Genomic DNA, 18,880 nt, shown 5'->3' with positions numbered 1-18,880 from the left:
CAGTGTGCTCATATTAGCATTACTGTTACCATTTCACTGAGGAGAAATTTAGGATCCTAGATGCTAAGCGACTTGTCTGAGATCATTTAGTAACTGGTGAGGCAGGTCTTCCACTGCCATGTTGATTCCCAAATTTTCCAGGCATGAATATATAGATACCTCATCCACAACAGCAAGACAGGGTGTGTGTGTTGGGGGTGGTGGGAGTGGTGGTGGTGAACCACATTACCCATGATTCCTGTCTCTAAATTCAGCCTTGCAGTTTAGGCCTTACTCAACAAGCAGGATTCTGTTACACTCTACTGCAATAGGAATACATCAAGCATCAATGGTGTTCCCATAACAATCAGGAAGAAGACAAGAATGCCCACACCCACCAAAGATATTTGACATTATTTTGTAAGTGAATGCAGAAAGATAAGAAAAATATTTAAAAAAATATATTGGGGAAAGGAAGAGATTAAATTGTCATTATTAGAAAATGGTATTATTGTAAACCTAGAAAATCAGAGACTTGACTTTAAAAAAGAAGTCATTAAAGCTCTTTCTTTTGGACTTCTATTCAACAGAAATATTTAAGCAGGTGCACACTCCATACAAAGCTTTATTTAGATAAGTGATTTTTCATAGGGAAAAATGGGTCACAACTTAAATGCCCACCAGTAGGGGGATTATAAAACACTGTACTTCTATACAGTGGACATAACTTAGATTCAACTAATAAATAGAATGAGACAGCCATATCTATTTCTACTGAATCAAAAAGGTATATCATTGAGGAAGAATAAAGCACTGGCAGAAAAGAATGCACTGGCAGGATTCTGTTGAAAGAGTATGAAGTGTGTGTGTGTAAATATTTGTGAGTGTATGCCTGGAGACATATCTGGAGAGCAGTAGAGTCGCTCTGTTTGGCAGAGTACCTAACAATGACGGTTACTGGGAGGATCTGCTAGAGCAAGGTGAGGGCTTCAAGCTGTTCCCCCTCCCCTGGGAGACTGGCAGGCAGCAACTCTGCAGTACATTTTGGGAGGGCCCTGGAGGTATTGAAATTGCATCCTGGTATCTCTGTTGCAAGGTTATTACGTCGTGGCAGTGGTCAAGAAGTCAGATGCTGACCTCACCTGGAATTCTCTGCGAGGCAAGAAGTCCTGCCACACTGCAGTTGGCACTTCTGCAGGCTGGAACATCCCGATGGGTTTCATATACAACCAAACTGGGTCCTGTAAATTTGGTAAGTGTGCTCTGAGCGGTGGTGCGGCAGCCCCTTCCTTGGGCCTGTGCCTGTGTAGGGGAGAAATTCAGTTCAATGAATGGCATAAGTGGATGGTGTGGACAAGGTCTGGACAGCCATGTGGGTGAGCTTCACAGCTCCTTAGCAGGACTCCCCTTTCTCCTCTCCCATTGCTTCTGAGGGGAGTGGTTTGGCCCAAAGGGCAGATCTCAGGGAAATACGCTACTCTTTATGTCTTTCAAATCTGGCTCAGGGAAGAGACCTGGGTTGCAAAGCAAGAGTGGGTCATAGGGGGGCTTCCCTGGTGGCGCAGTGGTTGAGAGTCCACCTGCCGATGCAGGGGACACGGGTTCGTGCCCCGGTCTGAGAAGATCCCACGTGCCGCGGAGCAGCTAGGCCCGTGAGCCATGGCCGCTGAGCCTGTGCGTCCGGAGCCTGTGCTCCGCAACTGGAGAGGCCACAACAGTGAGAGGCCCGCGTACTGCAAAAAAAAAAAAAAAGAGTGGGATGTAGGGGTGCACATGTGATATGTGTGTGTGTTTGTGTGTATGTGTTATCTTTCCACATAAACTGAATTGGCTGCTTTCTTAATTGAAAACCTTACACCAGTAAATTTTGAGTGCTTTAGCTTTCACTTTCACCCTCACCTCTCTTAAATTTCCGTATCAGTTGTTTCAACAACGCTCTTGCCAATACCTAAAAGGCTCCTGCTCCCTGGCTTTCCCCAGCCATCTGACAAATCCGAGCCCTGCGGGAACCCTGTCACCCTCTCTCTTGGCACTCTGCACCTGATCAGCTGAACACAGCTGGAGAATGTCGCAGGGCAGAGCAGTTCATTCCATGGAGGTGCTCCAGCTGCTGACCCCAGCGCCCCCTGCCCTGCTCTGGCGCTCACGAGTACCCCCGCTGTTCCTCTGCTCCACACCCACACTTCCCAATAATTATCCTAATGTCCTAGTTGTCCGTACACTTCCATCCCACGCTTACCTACCTATCACCCTTTCTGAGCACATGATCTCATCTGCACCTGCAAGAGATACTTCAAACCCTCAGGATGGTTCCCATCAATGCCCCACCACCAAAGCTGGGGGCTCCTGCTGGCTGCACCTGCTCAGCCTCCCTCTACAACGCAGCCCGTCCTCCTACCTGCACTTGGCTGTGGGCCTTGCCTCGCCCCTCCCCAGAGCTGCACCCTCAGTTACTACCTCTTCCTCTGGTACGTCCAACAATTTCTTTCAGCATGTGAACACACCCAGTGTCTTCCACCTTTAAAAACCCTCCCTCTCCCCACATTCCCCTCCAGCTCCTGCCTTCTCTTTCTCCCCTTTATGGCCAAACCTCATAAAATCATGGTCTCAGCCACTCACCCCACTCACGGCTGCACTCACTGCCCTCTGGCTCCTCCACCTGGTTCCACAGGGAGAACTCTGGTCAAGGCTACCGGGACCTCCATGTTGCTCAACTGGAAGGATGGGCTCCAGTCTGTGCTTCCATGACCTTTCCTGCTTCAGATCACCTTAAACCACCATCTCCTGGCTTTTGTGAAAACACACTGGCTTCTTTTTTCTCCTACCCCTACAAAGTCCCTTTCCCAACCTGATTAATAAATGTTTGAGTTGCTTAAAGCAACTTTTTTCACCACTCTAAACTCAACCCCCAAGCCCTCACATCCATGCCTATAGCCTAGATGACGATCTAAAACAAACATACGTACAAAGCTAGGCACATAGCAAGCACTAGATAAATGTTTGCTGCTGTACGATTATTGTGTCTATATGCTGATAACTGTCAAGTTTTTGTCCCTGGCACAGATCTCTCCTTGATCTCCAAACCTATGTATATTGAACTGCTTGTTTGACATTATCTAGTCCAGTATTTCAAAAAGTACATTAAACTCAACCTGTACAACATGGAATGCATCATCTCTGCCGATCCTGGCCCTGCTCCAGAGCTGCCTAGCTTGGTGGAGGCCCCCCACAGTCCATCCACTGGCCCCAGCTGGAAATGAATCTGCCAGCCACCACACACCTGTCCATCACCAGTGATATCAGCTTCTCCTCCTTCCACGTAGCTCCTCCCTCCCCTTTGTGCTACTTCAAGCTGCCCTCATGTCCCCTGGACCCCTGCAGTAGCCTGCTGCCTACACCCCACATCTGTCCTGGCTCACTCTGCTGCTAGACCCCTGGCCCAACATTGTCTAAAGCCCATCAGAGGCTCCCCATTTCTCTACAAATAAAGAACAAAATATACACAAATGTGTAAAATATCACATGTGGTCTGGACCCTGACCCCTCCCGCTCACTGGACCACTGGGTGGTCCAGGACCAATGGCCTCCATTAAGCTCTCTGTGCTGTTTGCTCCCTCCCCCAACTCCTGCCCTAGGCCTTTGCAGATGCTGCTCCCTGTCTGGAAAACTCGTCCCTTTGCCCTTCACTTGGGTAATTCCTATTCATTCTTCATCTCTCCACTTGAGGCCTCTCCCTGACTCCCAGGTCTGCACCAGGTTCCTTTATCTGTAGCCGTGGAACCATGTTCTTTTTCCCAGAGCACGGTGGGGAAACACGATGATAGGGAAACATAAATTCACTGGCGTGGTTACTTGAGTCGTGACTGTCACCACAGAAACTTGGGGTCCAGGAGGGCGGGGCTTGTGTGGTTTCCTCACCACAATGCCCTGGGGCTCAGCACAGGGGTGGGCAGCTGGGCCTCTTGGGCCCCTTCCTGGCCTTTGAGTCATGATGGCAGACCTTGTAAAGATGGACAAGGGCAGTAGAGATCGGAAAGCATACAGGACAGGTTCAACCACCTAGGACTTCCAATTTTGTCCACTCTCTTAGGGTTAAACCTGTGTCCACCCGTCCACACCACTGACCTATACCGGGACTGCTGTGATCTCAAAGACCCTTGTCCCAGCCTCAGCCAGGCCCCCTTTACTCTGCTTCAGCTGCAGCCTTTTTTTAAAAAAATTCCATAAGGTTCTTGTTTCTAATCATATGGTACTAAATACCTGAGTGTGTCTTTATGTCACTCAGGCAATTTTAGGAACAAAGTCTGAGGCTTTCTTGCCAACACAGGCAGGAAGAGCTGACCTCTCGTGTCCTCCTGCGCAGATGAATTCTTCAGTCAAAGCTGTGCTCCTGGGTCTGATCCAGCGTCCAGTCTCTGTGCCCTGTGCAATGGCAGTGGCACGCCAGCCCACACGTGTGCTCCCAACAGCCACGAGGGGTACTACGGCTCGAGTGGGGCTCTCAGGCAAGTAGCATCTGTCCACCACCTTTCACTCTGGCACCAGCCTGGTGAACTTCCTGCCCTTTTGCCTCTCTCATCATCCCACCATCTGGGTGCTGCATTTAGGAGGAGCCAGAATTAGAGAAAAGAACTGCAGATTCCCAGGGGCCCTGAGGACTCAAGCCCAGCCCCTTCCTGGAGCAGTCTTGGGCAGAGCCGGCGGACTCAGGGCACCTGGGGAGAGGCAAGACTGATGGACACAGGTCACAACCCTGCTTCTACTTTTGATCTGTTCTTCTGTGTGATTGTGGACAAGTCACAGGATCTTTCAGTGACCCAGTTTAAGATCAAAGGAAGGACACCGGCTACATGCTTCTTACACCTGGTTGAAGAGTATATTTAAAAACACATATTCCTGGGCTCCTCCATCCATTCAAGAAATATTTATTGAGCACCTAGTATATGGCAGGCACTATTCTAAGTAGAGAGGTTAGAGCAACAGCAAGACACACGGCCTCTGAGTCTCGTGGGGAGAGTAAGACAATAAATACTTAAAGCACAATCACTTCCTGACTGTGATAAGTGCTGGGGGTGGTGGTGGTGACCAAGGGGGGTGATATGGCAGTGACTCAGGGACAATCTTAGAAAAGGTGGTCAGGGAAGGCCTCGGGATCAGAGGGGCCATGTGAACTGAGGGTTAAATGTTGAGAGGGAATCAGGCCTGAGAAAATATGGAGAAGAGTAATCCAGGAAGAAGGAACAGCAAGGACAAAGGCTGGGGCTGGACAAATGATGCCATATTTGAGGCCAGAGAAGGCGCCAGAGTAGAGCATTGGGAGGGAGGGGATCAGGTGAGGGAGGAGGCTGGAGCTGCAGGCATTGGCTGTCTCGGTGCCTTGCGGGCCTGGCTAAGGAGGTAGAGTTAATTCTCAGTATGAAGGGCACCCTGTGGAGTTAGGGTGGTGTGGAGAACGCGTGAGCCTCTAGAAAGGAGCCTTCTATTCATCACACTGCCAGACTGCTTCGTCCCTCCCTCTCCAAAGTTTGGTCACTTTCATAAGCCGTACATAAATCACATATTTTCACAGATCCCACTACAAAACTATATGCTGAACGTTAAACCTAGGCTAAAATAGTTGACCTTCTCTTTACACTGGGAAGCACGTTGGCATTAGGGTCCACGGTCCCATTTGGTATGATTACAGTAGAATCACAGAGGCCTAGAATTCTGTCCTCGGAGTTCTATCCAGAACCACGGAAGTTCCAAAGTGCAAGTGAGCACACGAAGAACAACCTTAGCTCTAGACACTCATCCTGCCCGCCACCACCTGCCTGCCTTTGCGCGCCTTCTAGCTTCCTGGCTCCACCATTCCTACCGACCTGAGGCCCGTTGATCCTGTTCACACCCACCCTCATGTCCTTTTCCCCCTCCGGATGCAGCATACATTCCACAGCCAACCGTGATAATTATTCCCCGGGGCACAGCCTCAAATGCCGGTCATCTCTTCTGGCTGAACCTCGACCTGGGTTGGGTGCAACATTCTACTTTGGTGCCAGCGCCTCCAGGCTGACTGGCCTCCCTTTAAAGTAATGCGAACCCAGCTCAGATGAGCCAGAAGTCTCTAGTCTGTTACTACCCCACGCTCCTACAAGACCATTCCATACTCTTTCCTCTCCTCAGTCCTCCAACACTTCTTCCTCCATCTGTCACACCTTTGTTTCCTATTTCACCTGAGAAAATTGAAGCAATCAAAAGAGAAACTCCACAACGTCCCACCGCCACATCTGCTGAGTGCTGGCCTGTGTGCGCCCCTGGACGCTGCCCTCCCTCCTTTTACTGGGGAGGAGCGGGCCATCTCCTCGCCGAGCCCAGCCCTGCATCTGCAGCGATTGTCTCCGGCAGGCAGCCCGCTCAAGGGCATTGCCCCAGCGCTCCTCCCCCTCTTTTCTCCTGTGTTTTCGCATCTTATTCTCTACAGGATCATTTCCATCAGCATACAAACATGCTGCTGTTTTCTCACTTTAAACATAAAGAAATAAGTAAAACCTCTCTTGACCTCACTTTCCTCTGCAGCAGCTTTCCATTTCTCTCCTCTTTACAACAAAATTCCTTGAAGGAGGATATTTTAATGTCCTTGCTCGGTTCACTTTCTCTCCTTTCAATCTCCCCAAAGCCTAGTTTAAGAATCTGTTCACCTCCCCCACCCCAACCAGTGGAGTTGGTTTTATTATTGTATTTAAATTATCTACAGAAAACATTTCTCCTTACTCTTGGCACATGAGAAGACTACTCCCACCATACCTCCCCACTCCCCGCCTCCCAACCCCCTCCCCCATATACCACCACCCACCATGCAGCTGAAACTGCACTTTTAAATTGCCAGGGACCTCTGTGTTGCTAAATAAATCCAAAGCCCAGATCACTGACACCACCGATCTCTTCCCCCACTTGCATACATTTTCTTCCCTGGCTTCAGGACCCCACACTTTCTTGGATTCCCTCCTCCCTCTCCTGTTACTGCATCTCGGCCTCTTTGCTGGCTCTACCTCATTCCCCAACCTGTACAAGTTGGCATGCCCCAGGGCTCCAGCATTGGTCTTCTCTCTTCACGCTCAGACCTTGGTGGTTTTATCTAGTCTCAATCTATCTATAGGCTGACAATTCCCAAAACTCCAGATGAAACTCCAAACGCATATATCCAACTGCCTCCTGGGCACGTCCACTTGGTTTCTAATCACCAGGTCAAGTTTAAATGTCCCAAGCTGACCTTTTGGAATTTACACACCCCCACCCAAACCAGTACCTCCTGAGGTCTTCGCCATCTCAGTTAAAGGTAACTCCGTTTTTCCTTTAGGAAAAAGTCAAAGCCTTGGTGTGTGATAACCGTGTTTACTCTCTCTCTCTCAAACCCCATGTCTGGATCATCATCAAATCATGTTAGCTCTGCCTGCAAAGGGTAACGAGAATTGTCCTCATCGCCCATCTCCAGTGATACCACCTAGATCTAAACCACCATCATCTCTCCCTGGATTATAACCCCCAATAGATCTCCATGCATCTGTCCTATCCTCCTCCCCCACTCTCGTTGCTGTGTTGTCTCAACACAGCAACGAGAGTGATTCTGTTTAAAGCATTTCTCTGCTTAAAGCCCCCCAGTAATTTTCCATATTACTCAGAGTAAAAGTCAGGGTCCTTCTTTGACCTGTGTGGCCCCTTGGAGATCTGGGAAGGCTCTGTGTGACCTCATCTCCTACATCTTTCCTCTTGCTGTCTCTGCTCCATCTGTGATCTTGGCATCACAGCTGTTTCTTGAAGATATCGGGCACACTCCTGCCTCAGGGCCTTTGCACTTGCTCTTACCCCCACCTGCAGTGCTCCTTCTTCTCATAGCATCATGGCTAGTTCCCTCATTTCCTTTAAGCTTTCTCAGGGAAGTCTTTCCTGGCCACTCTCTGATTTTACACACATACCCTTGCCAATATTCCATATCCGCCTTTCTTGCTTTATGTTTTCTTTAGCACTTTTCACTCTCTAGAATACTATACATTTTATCTGCTGATCTTGGTTCACATCTTTTTTCTTTAATAAAGTGAATAAGGACTTTGGTTGCAAGCGAAAACACCCATATGAACCATCTTAAGGCAAGGGCATATTTTAACAGGTGCTGTGGGAGCTTCCTCCTTGTAAGGGCTGAGACCTGAGCCTCAGGAGTAGCCAAGATACTTTAAGGCGAGGGTTGCCAGGTAAAATTCAGGTCATCCAGTTAAATTAGAATTCCAGATAAATGACGAATGAATTTTTAGCACTCTGCTTCTCCTCTCTCTCTCTCTCTCCCTCTCTCTCTCTCTCTCTCTCTCTCTCTCTCTCTCTCTGTCTCTCTCTCTCTCTGCACATCTGCCTCATTTCTCTTTCCCCGCAGGGTGGTTTTCTCTGTTTCTCAGTCTACACAGAGGGAATGTCTGTGACCAGCAGCCCCAGCATTGTTACAGGTCTTCAGTTATAAAGAAGCAAACACAGACCATAACGTATTAGTCCCAGGTCCCAGGACATAGGATTGTCAGCCCAGTTCAGGTGAAAGTTTCCCGCTCACATAACTCATGCCGTGAAGTTGCATTGTGAAGTTCCAGCTGCCACCGCTGTGACCAGATGGATTAAAGCAGATGCGGGGGGCGGGGGGCGGGGTCAGTACTCAAAAAAGTAGTAAAGCTAGGTAGACCGAACAAAAGCCAAGAATTTAAAAATAAAATTATACAAAGGGAATTTTGTTTTCTTAGATATAAAAATCATATTATAATACTACTTAATACGGTAATGCTGTGATCAATACAGGCTGGTTTATGTGAAAAATGACAAATAAATCAGTGGAAGAGAAAAAATTTCCAAGACAGGTACATGGACATACTATATTTAATCTAAAACAAAGATGACATTTCAGATCACTGGGGAAAGGATGAACTTGAGAGATCAAATAAAATGAATACAGTGAACCTAGCTCCTGGATCTGGTGACCTGGGCGGGAGGAGATTCAATACTGAGTCAGCCCCCTAAGATGACTGGCAAGGGTCAGAGAGTCATGTGCAGGGGTGCTGATGGCAAGTGCGATGATCCTTTCAGGTGTTTGGATGAGTCCTGGAGAGAGGCCCATTGCTAAGGGCAGTGTGGGGTCAAGGCAGGGCTTATTGTTTGTTTTTACAAGAAGTGTGGAAGCTGATGAGAAGAGTGAAGAGGGTTATAGAAGAGAAAGAGGATGACTACAGTGGAAAGTGCCTGAGCGTGGGTGAGGTGCAGACCACCCAGGGAGGAGACTTTTGCTGGAGAGAGACCTTCCTTCCTCCTTTGTCCCTGGAGGGCAGGAGCGTGCTGGAGCCTTGGGCTGCCAGATTTGGCAGAAGGATGCTGAAAGGAAGCCCAAGTGATGATTTCTGTGTTTCCTCCGGGAAGCCAAAGCACATGTCAGAGTGTGAGTGTTGGGTAGGGGTGTGTGGAGAGACAGAGGTTTACAGGAAGTGGGAGAACGTTTTGGAGTCCATGCTCTATAGAGTTGAGGGGGTGCTGTCTCAAGCTCTATAGAGCGGGGGTGGGGGGGCACTGTTTCACACTTGAGCACAAATCAGAATCTCCCAGAGAGCTTGTTAAAACACCGATGGCTGGACCCCACCCCCAGAATTCCTGAGCCAGTAGGTCTGGGGTGGGTCCCGAGAACGTGCATTTCTAACTAGTTCCCACTGGTGCTGATGCTGCCAGTCCAGCCCACACTTGGAGAATCACAGATCTAGAGCAGAGAAGGGACAACAGGAATGCCCAGGTGAAGTCAACGATCGGGAAGCTCTGGTTTACCTCACTGCCGAGGTGCAGACACACCTGAGGCAGACGATCAGGCTCCTTCAGGACTGAGATTGTACTGGCCAGGGTGGAGGGCGTGGTGTTGAAGCAAGGAAATAGAGCAAGATGGAGAATTGAACGGAGTAGCTGAGCCTAGCTAATGATAGAGGGACCCGAAGATTAGGAGAGAGAGGGAACTGGATCAATTCCAACTGATTGAATGTCACAAAACTGATTTTTAATGCGCTCAGCGTTTCTCACAAAGAATGCACCTTAGGGCTTCCCTGGTGGCGCAGTGGTTGAGAGTCCGCCTGCCGATGCAGGGGACACGGGTTCGTGCCCCGGTCCGGGAAGATCCCACATGCCACGGAGCAGCTGCGCCCGTGAGCCATGGCCACTGAGCCTGTGCGTCCGGAGCCTGTGCTCTGCAACGGGAGAGGCCACAACAGTGAGAGGCCCGCGTATCACAAAAAAAAAAAAAAAAAAAAGAATGCACCTTAAACACACAGAAACATTTTTCAGGGGATTAAGCATGAAAAATATCTCATGATGCACGTTAACTTTTGTTAAGGCTGAGTAGACATATGGATGTGATAGGACTCCTTCAGAATCACATCTTCCACGCTGATTTTAATCTCTGATGTGTGGTTTGATCCAACCAGAGGATTATCCTTGGATATCCCTATTAATAGGAGAACACAAGCAGCTCTTGTGGAGAAACCAATCAGTGTTTAAAACAAGGAACCAAACAATAGGTATCTACAATAGAATCTAAATAAGCAGACTTCTTTTTTCCACGGCATTTCCCCTTGAGTCCCCAGGGACAGCAGGCATCACAGGAGCGTGTGTGGTGTAAGTGGCCCGGGGTAGGGCTGGGAGCTCCCAGTGGTTCCCTCTTGGAGCCTCTCCCTCCCACTGCTGTGAGTCCTCCTTGCTGATCTGACCCTCTCTGTGCAGGTGTCTGGTTGAGAAGGGAGACGTGGCCTTTGTGAAGTATCCCACGGTCCTGCGGAACACTGACGGTAGGCGCCTACGCTGTCCTTTCCTCTCTCGGAAAACTCAGAGTCCTTCCTGGGAAATCACTCCCCAGGTGGGCAAGGGGGAAGTTTATTAACCCCATCAGACTCTGGTGACTTTGGTCCTAACCTTTTTTATTTAGGGAATGAGAAAATTCTTCATGTCTGGGCAGACTTGACAGGGTTGGTTATCACATTGGTCTTGAACTCAACTGACAAACACACAGCTGCCGCAGTCCATATGAGCACATCTGGCTGTCTTGGTTTTTAGGCGTTCAGGATACAAGTTTTTGTCAGCTGTGTGTATTGCAAATATCTTGTCCCTCTCTGAAAAGGCTTGCCTTTCACTTTCTTGATGATGTCTTTTGATAAACATTCTTCATTTTAGTATGGTTCAATCCATCAATCTTCTCCTTTCTGCCTAGTGCTTTTCAGGTCTGTTGAAGAAATCTTTGCCTTTAAGAGAATCTATGAGTTTATGAATGTTTTTCTTCTGCTTTATTGTAAAGGCTTTATTGTGTTTTTTTTGCACCTCTGTGATTCTCCCAGGCACTGGTGGTCGGTCACACCCCCCATTGAGGGTGCCTTGACCAAAGCTGTCAGCTGTAGCCCGTCCACCTCCTCTCTCTCCCCAGGAAAGAACCCTGAAGCCTGGGCGAAGGATCTGAAGCAGGAGGACTTCCAGCTGCTGTGCCTCGATGGCACCAGGAAGCCTGTGACCGAGGCTCAGAGCTGCCACCTGGCCATAGCCCCAAGTCATGCTGTGGTCTCAAGGAAAGATAAGGCGGATTTTGTCCGCAGAATGCTCTTCAACCAACAGGTGTGGGAATTCAGTCCTCATCCCCCAAACGAATGCTTAGGTTACTTGCAGAGCTGCACAGGCACATCCCAGTCGCATGCCCTTTCTCCCTTGGCAGTGGGCCCTGACTCTGATGAAAGCGGAAGGCTGGCGGCTGCGCTCACTTCTTGCTCTGGGGCTGTCTAGGATATCACAGTGGACTGGAAGAGTCCCAGACGCATGGGTATCTCAAGCGTCTCCCTGAGACTCACTTGACTCTCTAAGCAGAGTCGTGGTACCTCTTGGGCTTGTTCTGTCACAGAAATAAGGGGGTTGGCCCAGTGCCCTTCACAGTAGGCTGGGCTACATGTGGAAAAGGCAGAACGGAGGTTACTCTGTGTGACCTAGGGAGGATCCCAGTGTGTTTCCTGGACCTGGGTAGGCTGAGACTGTTTTGGCTTCGTGAAAGTCGAAGAGCCAACATTCAGACAACTCATGACCTCTACAGGCAGCCAACAAGGGATGACCCTATGAAGTAGTGGCTGTCTGAATCAGATGATCTTAAGGAAACCCAGAGCCTTGTCTGCCTTTTGCCCTAGCACACCCCATTCCTGGAGGAGCCCCAAATGATTAATACATATCTTAGCACATTCTGTCCACACATCCCAGTTAAAAGGTGATGACCCAGGGACAGGTGGAAATACAGAGGCTCTTGGTCATGGACTTTTGAAGGGATGGGTCCCACACAGAGTGAGCTGTCACCTGGGCTACAAGGAAAGTGGACAAAGGAAGGGGGGAGGGGCAGGAAGCGGGGGAGGGGCAGGGTCAGTGCCTGGGGCAGGTCCAGAGAACAGAAGAGGCAAGGTAGTAAGGGCTCCGGCCACAGGAGGACATGGAAGGATGACCCAGAGAGTTGAAAACATCTGGCAGTGATTGGTTGGGATAGTGATACAGCTGTGAGCTTGGAGCTCTTTCTATTTAGCAGTTGCTTTACATACATCATCTCAGTATTTAGCGTAATTACCTCCATATACAAATGAGTAAACTGAGGTTCACTGAGCTCCGTCAAGAATTTTCTTAATGTCACTCGACAGGAAAAGCTAGGGCCTGGATTTGAACCCAGAGGCCATGCTTTGTGCCATTTTACTACGGTGCCTCCTAAGCTGTCTCTGTGTCCCGGGTCTCCTAGGGCCTGGCGCTGAGCAGTCCAGCAGACTCGGGGCTTCTGAAGCAGAGCACACAGCTCCGTGCTGCCCGGCGCTGCTGGCCACTCGCTGTCTGTCTGTCTAACGCAGGAGCTCTTTGGAAGAAACGGGTTTGAATACATGATGTTCCAGCTGTTCAAATCCTCAAGCAAGGATCTGCTCTTCAGCGATGATACAGAATGTTTGGCTAACCTTCAGGACAGAACAACTTATCAAAAATACTTAGGGCCAGAGTATCTTCATGCTGTTGCTAACATGAGACAGTGCTTACACTCTGGTGAGTAGAATAAACACCAAGGAGCAATAACGTGGGGGTCAAGGTAAACATGTTTGTCTTAAGGACGACGGTGTGCCAAGCCTGGGCCAGTACGAATAGGACACAAAGATTAGGAAGGCTTGCTCCTGGCCCTGCAAGAGGATTCAGGCTTACCAGGGAGGCAGTCAATTAGGGCACCGTATAAGACACTAACTGAAAAGGCCAAATCATTTGAAGGAGCCAGAGAGTGCAACAGAACTGAAGATCATTTGGAAATTGAACTTGTTTACATGTATATTTCCATTTTTTGGCTAATAGAATGAAAATGTCTGTGTGTGGGAGCACTTCAGTGTAGGGAGGAGGTTGGAAATGACACATACATACCACTCATAGTGGACCAATTTTCAAAGATTTTAAATAAAATGTATAATTGATATTAAAATAGACAAGTGTTGTTAGCCTGAGCAGGCCACCTCTACATATATACATATACATATGTAGAAGTGGCACTAAGTAAGTCACTTCTCTCTACTTCTATGTACTATAGACATGGCATAGCTGCCTCAAAAAAAATAAGTTGGAGAAATAAAATTAGAGCTGGAATAATCAAATTATTGGGAGTGTGCCTGAATTTTTGTTAAATTATATCATGTGTTAGAGACGTGGAGAATAGGAGGAGAGGAAAGTGTAGATGTTTAAGGATAGCACTGACATCAGTTAGAGGAGAGAGAGAGATTTTTTTAAAAAAAATCTTCATTACCTACCATTTACTTTTAGAAAATAGGAAGAGCATCGTACTTAATAAGCACAGGCAGTACCTGACGGTCTTTCTCTTATGTTACCTCTCACAGAACTTCTGGATGCTTGCACATTCCATGGAAATTAAAAATTGATCAAAGTGGGCAACCGCAGAGATGCTCAGAGCCTGCAAATCCGGTGGGGCCACATTCTCACTTGTCTGCATGGTGGGTCTGTGTTAATATCAGTTAATGTTTATAAGTGTGTCCTGTAACTGATGCAAAAAATAAAATGAATAAAAATTATTGTGTCTTTCAGAAAACTTCATGAAATGTTCTCAGATTTTGGCAGGGGCATGGGTAGAAAATGGTTTGTTTATACTAGAATTGTGCTTCTGAATTTAGTATGTATTAAATTATATCTTTTTTTAGACCTCTACCAGACTAGCTCAACTTCCCTCCCTATTGTTTGATGGTTTTACCCAAGAGTCAACTCACTTAAATAGAATTTAAGCAATAAATCTGTCTGAAGGGAGTCTGAGTGTGCAAAAAAAGCATTAGTGTGTGCAGTATCAAGGACTTACATAATGAAAATAAAGGATAAGGAATGAGTTTCTGCATTTTGAAAATATATTTGAGCATTTAAAATCCATAATGTCAAGCGGAATCAAACTCCTGATCAGATTAATTGAAAAATATGAAAATTACAGCAAAAATCTCATCCTACTACCTTTTTGCAGTAAATTTCCTAGAAGTGTGATTTACACTCATTTAAGTCAGTTTCTTATCAGAGATTTTGCCTTATCTATTATTACCATGATCCCAACCTATGGTAGTGCCTCAATAAATGCTGCATGGGAACCCAAGTTATATATTGTGAAGTGTCAGTTTGGTGTGTGGACTTCTGCTTCTGCCTGTGAATGAGTAACCAGTACAGGATTTGCTGTCCTTCCATAAACAACTAAAAAACTGGAAAAAATACATGAAACAAATGTTCTCAAACACTGGGCTATAACAGTGCAGGACTATGATCCTTGAAAGAAGGAAAAGAAAAGAGGTGTGCAGAGTGATGACCTTACTTCTTCCTTAGAGGAAATTTCCAGATCATGGCAAAGGGAGCAGGAACCCAAGAGAGCCCATCACACTGAGTTGAGGAAACAGAGGTAGGAGTCTGGGGAAGCCAGAGTGACTGGAATTTGTATACAGAGAGATCTGTACAGGAGTCTCCTTGAAATGTTTGGCAAAATACTAATCTGCTTGTGCATAGAATGAAACTGAAGTCGGTCAGGCTAGGCAAAGAATGACTGTGGGAGGCCCATAAGCTGAACAATGCCCAGGGCTCCCATGGGGCCAGGAGCCAATCACGTTCCTACCAGCCGGTGTGAAGAGACCTCACTGAACACCTAAGCTTTTCTCTGAAGGCAGCTGCGGCTGAAATAGCTGTAGACTAAGGGCTGCTCCATAACTGCCCCTACTGAGAGTGACACTAGCCTTGGTGAGATCAAGCAGATCTGCAAGTCACCTGACTGCCCTCTAAAATAAACCTCAATACTCACTAAATGAATACAACAAAATCTAAATATTCAACAGTGTGGCATGCATAATATCCAGCGTCAGATACAAAGATTACCAGATGTGCGAAGAAGCACAAAATGTGACCCAGAGTCATCAGAAAAATCAACCAGTAGAAACTCACCTAGAAACCACAGAGATGATGGTATTCAGACAATTAACTTTAAACAGTTGTTATAAACAGGCACAAGGATTTAAAGGAAAACATGAAGAGAATTCCCTGGCAGTCCAATAGTTAGGACTGGGAGCTTTCACTGCCAAGGGCCCGGGTTCCATCCCCGGTTGGGGAACTAAGATCCCACAAGCCATGTGGCCAAAAATACATACATACATACATACATGAACATAACAAAACCTTACATAAAAAGTGTAAGGTTTCAAAAAGAACCAGTGAAAATCTAGAGTGGCAAAATTTGTGTTTCAAGGAATTTGTTTGATCTAAATTGTCTATTTTTGCCATAAAATTGCTCAAAATATTTCCTTATTATTATTTTAATATTTATAGGTTGTGTAGTGATATCTCTTCTTCTATTTTTCATACTGGTAATTTGTATTTTCTTCTTTCTTCTTGACCTGTGTAGCTGTAGCTTTATCAATTTTCTTGAACTTTTCAAAGAATGAATTTTTAGTTTTATAAACTTTCATATTATTATTTTTAAAATTTTTATTTATTTAATTTATTTATTTTTGGCTATGTTGGGTCTCTGTTGCTGCACTCGGGCTTTCTCTAGCTGAGGCGAGCAGGGGCTACTCTTCGTTGCGGTGTGTGGGCTTCTCAATGAGGTGGCTTCTCTTGTTGCAGAGCGCGGGCTCTAGGCTTGGGGCTTCAGTAGTTGTGACTCCCCGGCTCTAGAGCGCAGGCTCAGTAGTTGTGGCACACGGGCTTAGTTGCTCCGCGGCATGTGGGATCTTCCCGGGCCAGGGATCGAACCCGTGTACCCTGCATTGGCAGATGGATTCTTAACCACTGTGCCACCAGGGAAGTCCCACTATTATTTTTTAATCTCATTTTCTGTTCTTAGCCTTACTTCCTTTCTACTTATTTTTCATTTATTTTTCTTTTTTTCTTAGATTCTTAAGATGCAAGCTTATATCAATATTTAGCCCATTTTATTTTTCTAATATAGGCATTTAAAATGATAAATTTCCCTCTAAGCACTGCTTTAGCTGAATCCCACAAATTTTGATATGTTTATTTTCATTATCATTGAGGTACATTTTTTTTCTAGTTTTTCAAAGATTTCTTCTTTGATCTGTGGATTATTTAAAAATTCTTTTAAATTTCCAAATATTTGGCAATTTTCCAGATATACTTTTGTAATTTATTTCTAATTTAATTCCTTTGTGGTCAGAAGATATATATTCTATATAACTTCAACCCTGCTAAATTTATTGAAGTTTTTTTTTTTTGTTGGCCAGCATATGGCCAATCTTGGTGGATGTTCCATGTATACTTAAAAAAAATAAGTATTCTTAATTGTTTGGTGTAGTTCTGTAATATGTAGTGTAGTACTATAAGTAGCAGTAGGTCAAGTTGGCTAAAGTTATTGTTCAAATCCTCTGCCTTGACTCATTTTCTATCTACTTTTTGCATTAATTACTGAGAGAAGAGGATTGAACTCTTGAACTATAAGTATGGATTTGCTCATTTCTCCCTCCAGTTTAAATAGATTTTGCTTTATATATTTGGAGGCTTTGTTACATACATATTTAGGAGATTAGGCTTTCTTGATGAATTGACTCCCTTACCATTATGAAATGTCCCTAGTTGTCCCTATAATACTTTTTCTTTTTAAGTCTGTTTCATTGGATATTAATATGACCACTCCACCTTTCTCATGATAGTTTGTGCTTGGTTTATTGTTCTACATTCTTTTACTTTTAATTCATCTGTTTCTTTCTATTAAGGAGGGTTTCTTATAAAGAGCACAGAGTTTTTTTTTTTATTCAGTGTGACATTCTCTTCCCTTTTAAATGATGTGTTTAGTTCATTTATATATAATGTAATTTTTGATATTTGTTTTCTATCTGTCTCATCTGTTCCTTGTTCCTTATTTCCTCTTTTCTGCCTTCTGTTGGATTAATTGGATAATTTTTAGTATTTCATTTTATCTTCTCTGTTTGTTTATTAGCTATTCTTTTATTTTTAATAACTTCTCCAAGGTTTGTAATATACATCTTTAGCTTAATACCAGCATCAAATAACATTATATCACTTTGTGTCTAACATAAGATTCTGTACAGCTCCACTTTCCCCAGTGATGTGCAGATAAACTTTTAACAACCAGATCTTCAAGGTAAAAAAAGTCTTGATTTGTGTCATTTGCCAGTTTCATGGAGTATGTACTCTCGCCATGGATGATTTCAAGCTACCAAAGTGACGTCAATGAATTCAGAGTTGAGTAGAGATACACACAATCAGCCTTTGCAAGCCATCACAAGCTGGCTGTACTACCCCACTGATTTCCCTGTTTTATCTTTTGTGCTCTTACTATCATACATTTTACTTCTACATATGTTAGAAACTCCACAGTATATTTTTATTATTTTTACATCAAGCTGTCAATTACCTTTTAAAGAAATTTAAAAATGAAAAAAATCTTATAATATTTACCCACATCTCTACTGTTTCTAGCTCTCTCCATACTTTTGTGTAGGTTATAGATTTTAGATATTTTGAGGCTATGTCTTTCTGGCATGCTTTCATTGCCTGTAGATATATTATTTTTCTTCTTATTTAATTTTCTGTAATAACTTTGTATAGTATTTGACCGCAGTACTTTTGGTTACTGAATTTTATGTGAAATTTGCTTTCCTGAACTTTTAGACTAAGGCTATTTTCAGGAAAGATTTTCTAACTTTACAGAGCTCCGTCTTCTGTTGTTTTGTGCATTATTCAAAAACATAATAGCTTGCTTTCTTGGGTTTTTTGGTTTTATTCCCTTGTCCACTTTGGTCTAAACCTTCCTTTTACTTAATCCTTGTTTTCCCTTTCCTACACAAATCTGATTCCACGTTCAGCAGTCTCTTGCACCAGACTGCTCCAGGTCCTTTTGTCCTTCTTGGGAAAGGTATTTTCACATCTCGTCCTAGGCTGTCTCCCTACAGGATACCCCTAGGAAGCCACAGGCATGCTTATCCTTCAACCTGGGACTTCTAGGAAGACTCTCTTCTAGAGTTTCACCTGCTACAGAGTCCTCAGGCTCTGTTGCCTGAAGCCTCAGAGACTGTTGCCTCTGATGGGCTTGAGTCTCTGCCACCAGTTTCCCCTACCAGGAGAGCCACCCTTGCAGTCTTGAGTGGATTAGACTTGAGGCAGGAGCCTGAAGATCCTGGTCCAACAGGGACTTCTCCCTGTCTGGGGAAAAGCTATCAAGCACTCTACCTCTACTTTCTCTCAATTCTAAGACTTGGAAAAAAGACCAGAGCAGATAATAAATGTTTAGAATTTCAACATGTTTGGGGTACTAATGGACCCCTTTGAGCATTAATAAAATCATGGGACTCTCACCATCATAACACACACACACACA

The 18,880-nt window shown here is 45.5% G+C and overlaps 1 protein-coding gene across 1 annotated transcript in view; it reads left to right on the top strand.

The window, feature by feature from the left end:
* LOC111179197 (inhibitor of carbonic anhydrase) overlaps window positions 1-18,610 on the top strand; it is a 45,057-nt gene extending 26,447 nt beyond the window's left edge. The window contains exons 12-17 of the mRNA XM_022582523.2: window positions 1,076-1,231; window positions 4,343-4,484; window positions 10,741-10,805; window positions 11,435-11,619; window positions 12,873-13,059; window positions 13,890-18,610. Coding sequence (XP_022438231.2) covers window positions 1,076-1,231; window positions 4,343-4,484; window positions 10,741-10,805; window positions 11,435-11,619; window positions 12,873-13,059; window positions 13,890-13,924 — 770 coding nt within the window. The 3' untranslated portion in view covers window positions 13,925-18,610. The remainder of the gene's footprint in view (window positions 1-1,075; window positions 1,232-4,342; window positions 4,485-10,740; window positions 10,806-11,434; window positions 11,620-12,872; window positions 13,060-13,889) is intronic.
* The last annotated feature ends 270 nt before the right edge of the window (window positions 18,611-18,880 follow it).

This window comes from Delphinapterus leucas, chromosome 4 (assembly GCF_059928025.1).
Source record: "Delphinapterus leucas isolate spDelLeu-1000000601 "Yukka" chromosome 4, BTC_Dleu_Yukka2, whole genome shotgun sequence".
NCBI classification, from domain to species: domain Eukaryota; kingdom Metazoa; phylum Chordata; class Mammalia; order Artiodactyla; family Monodontidae; genus Delphinapterus; species Delphinapterus leucas.
Note: the sequence above shows the minus strand (reverse complement) of the source record. Positions and strands in the feature narration are given on the sequence as shown.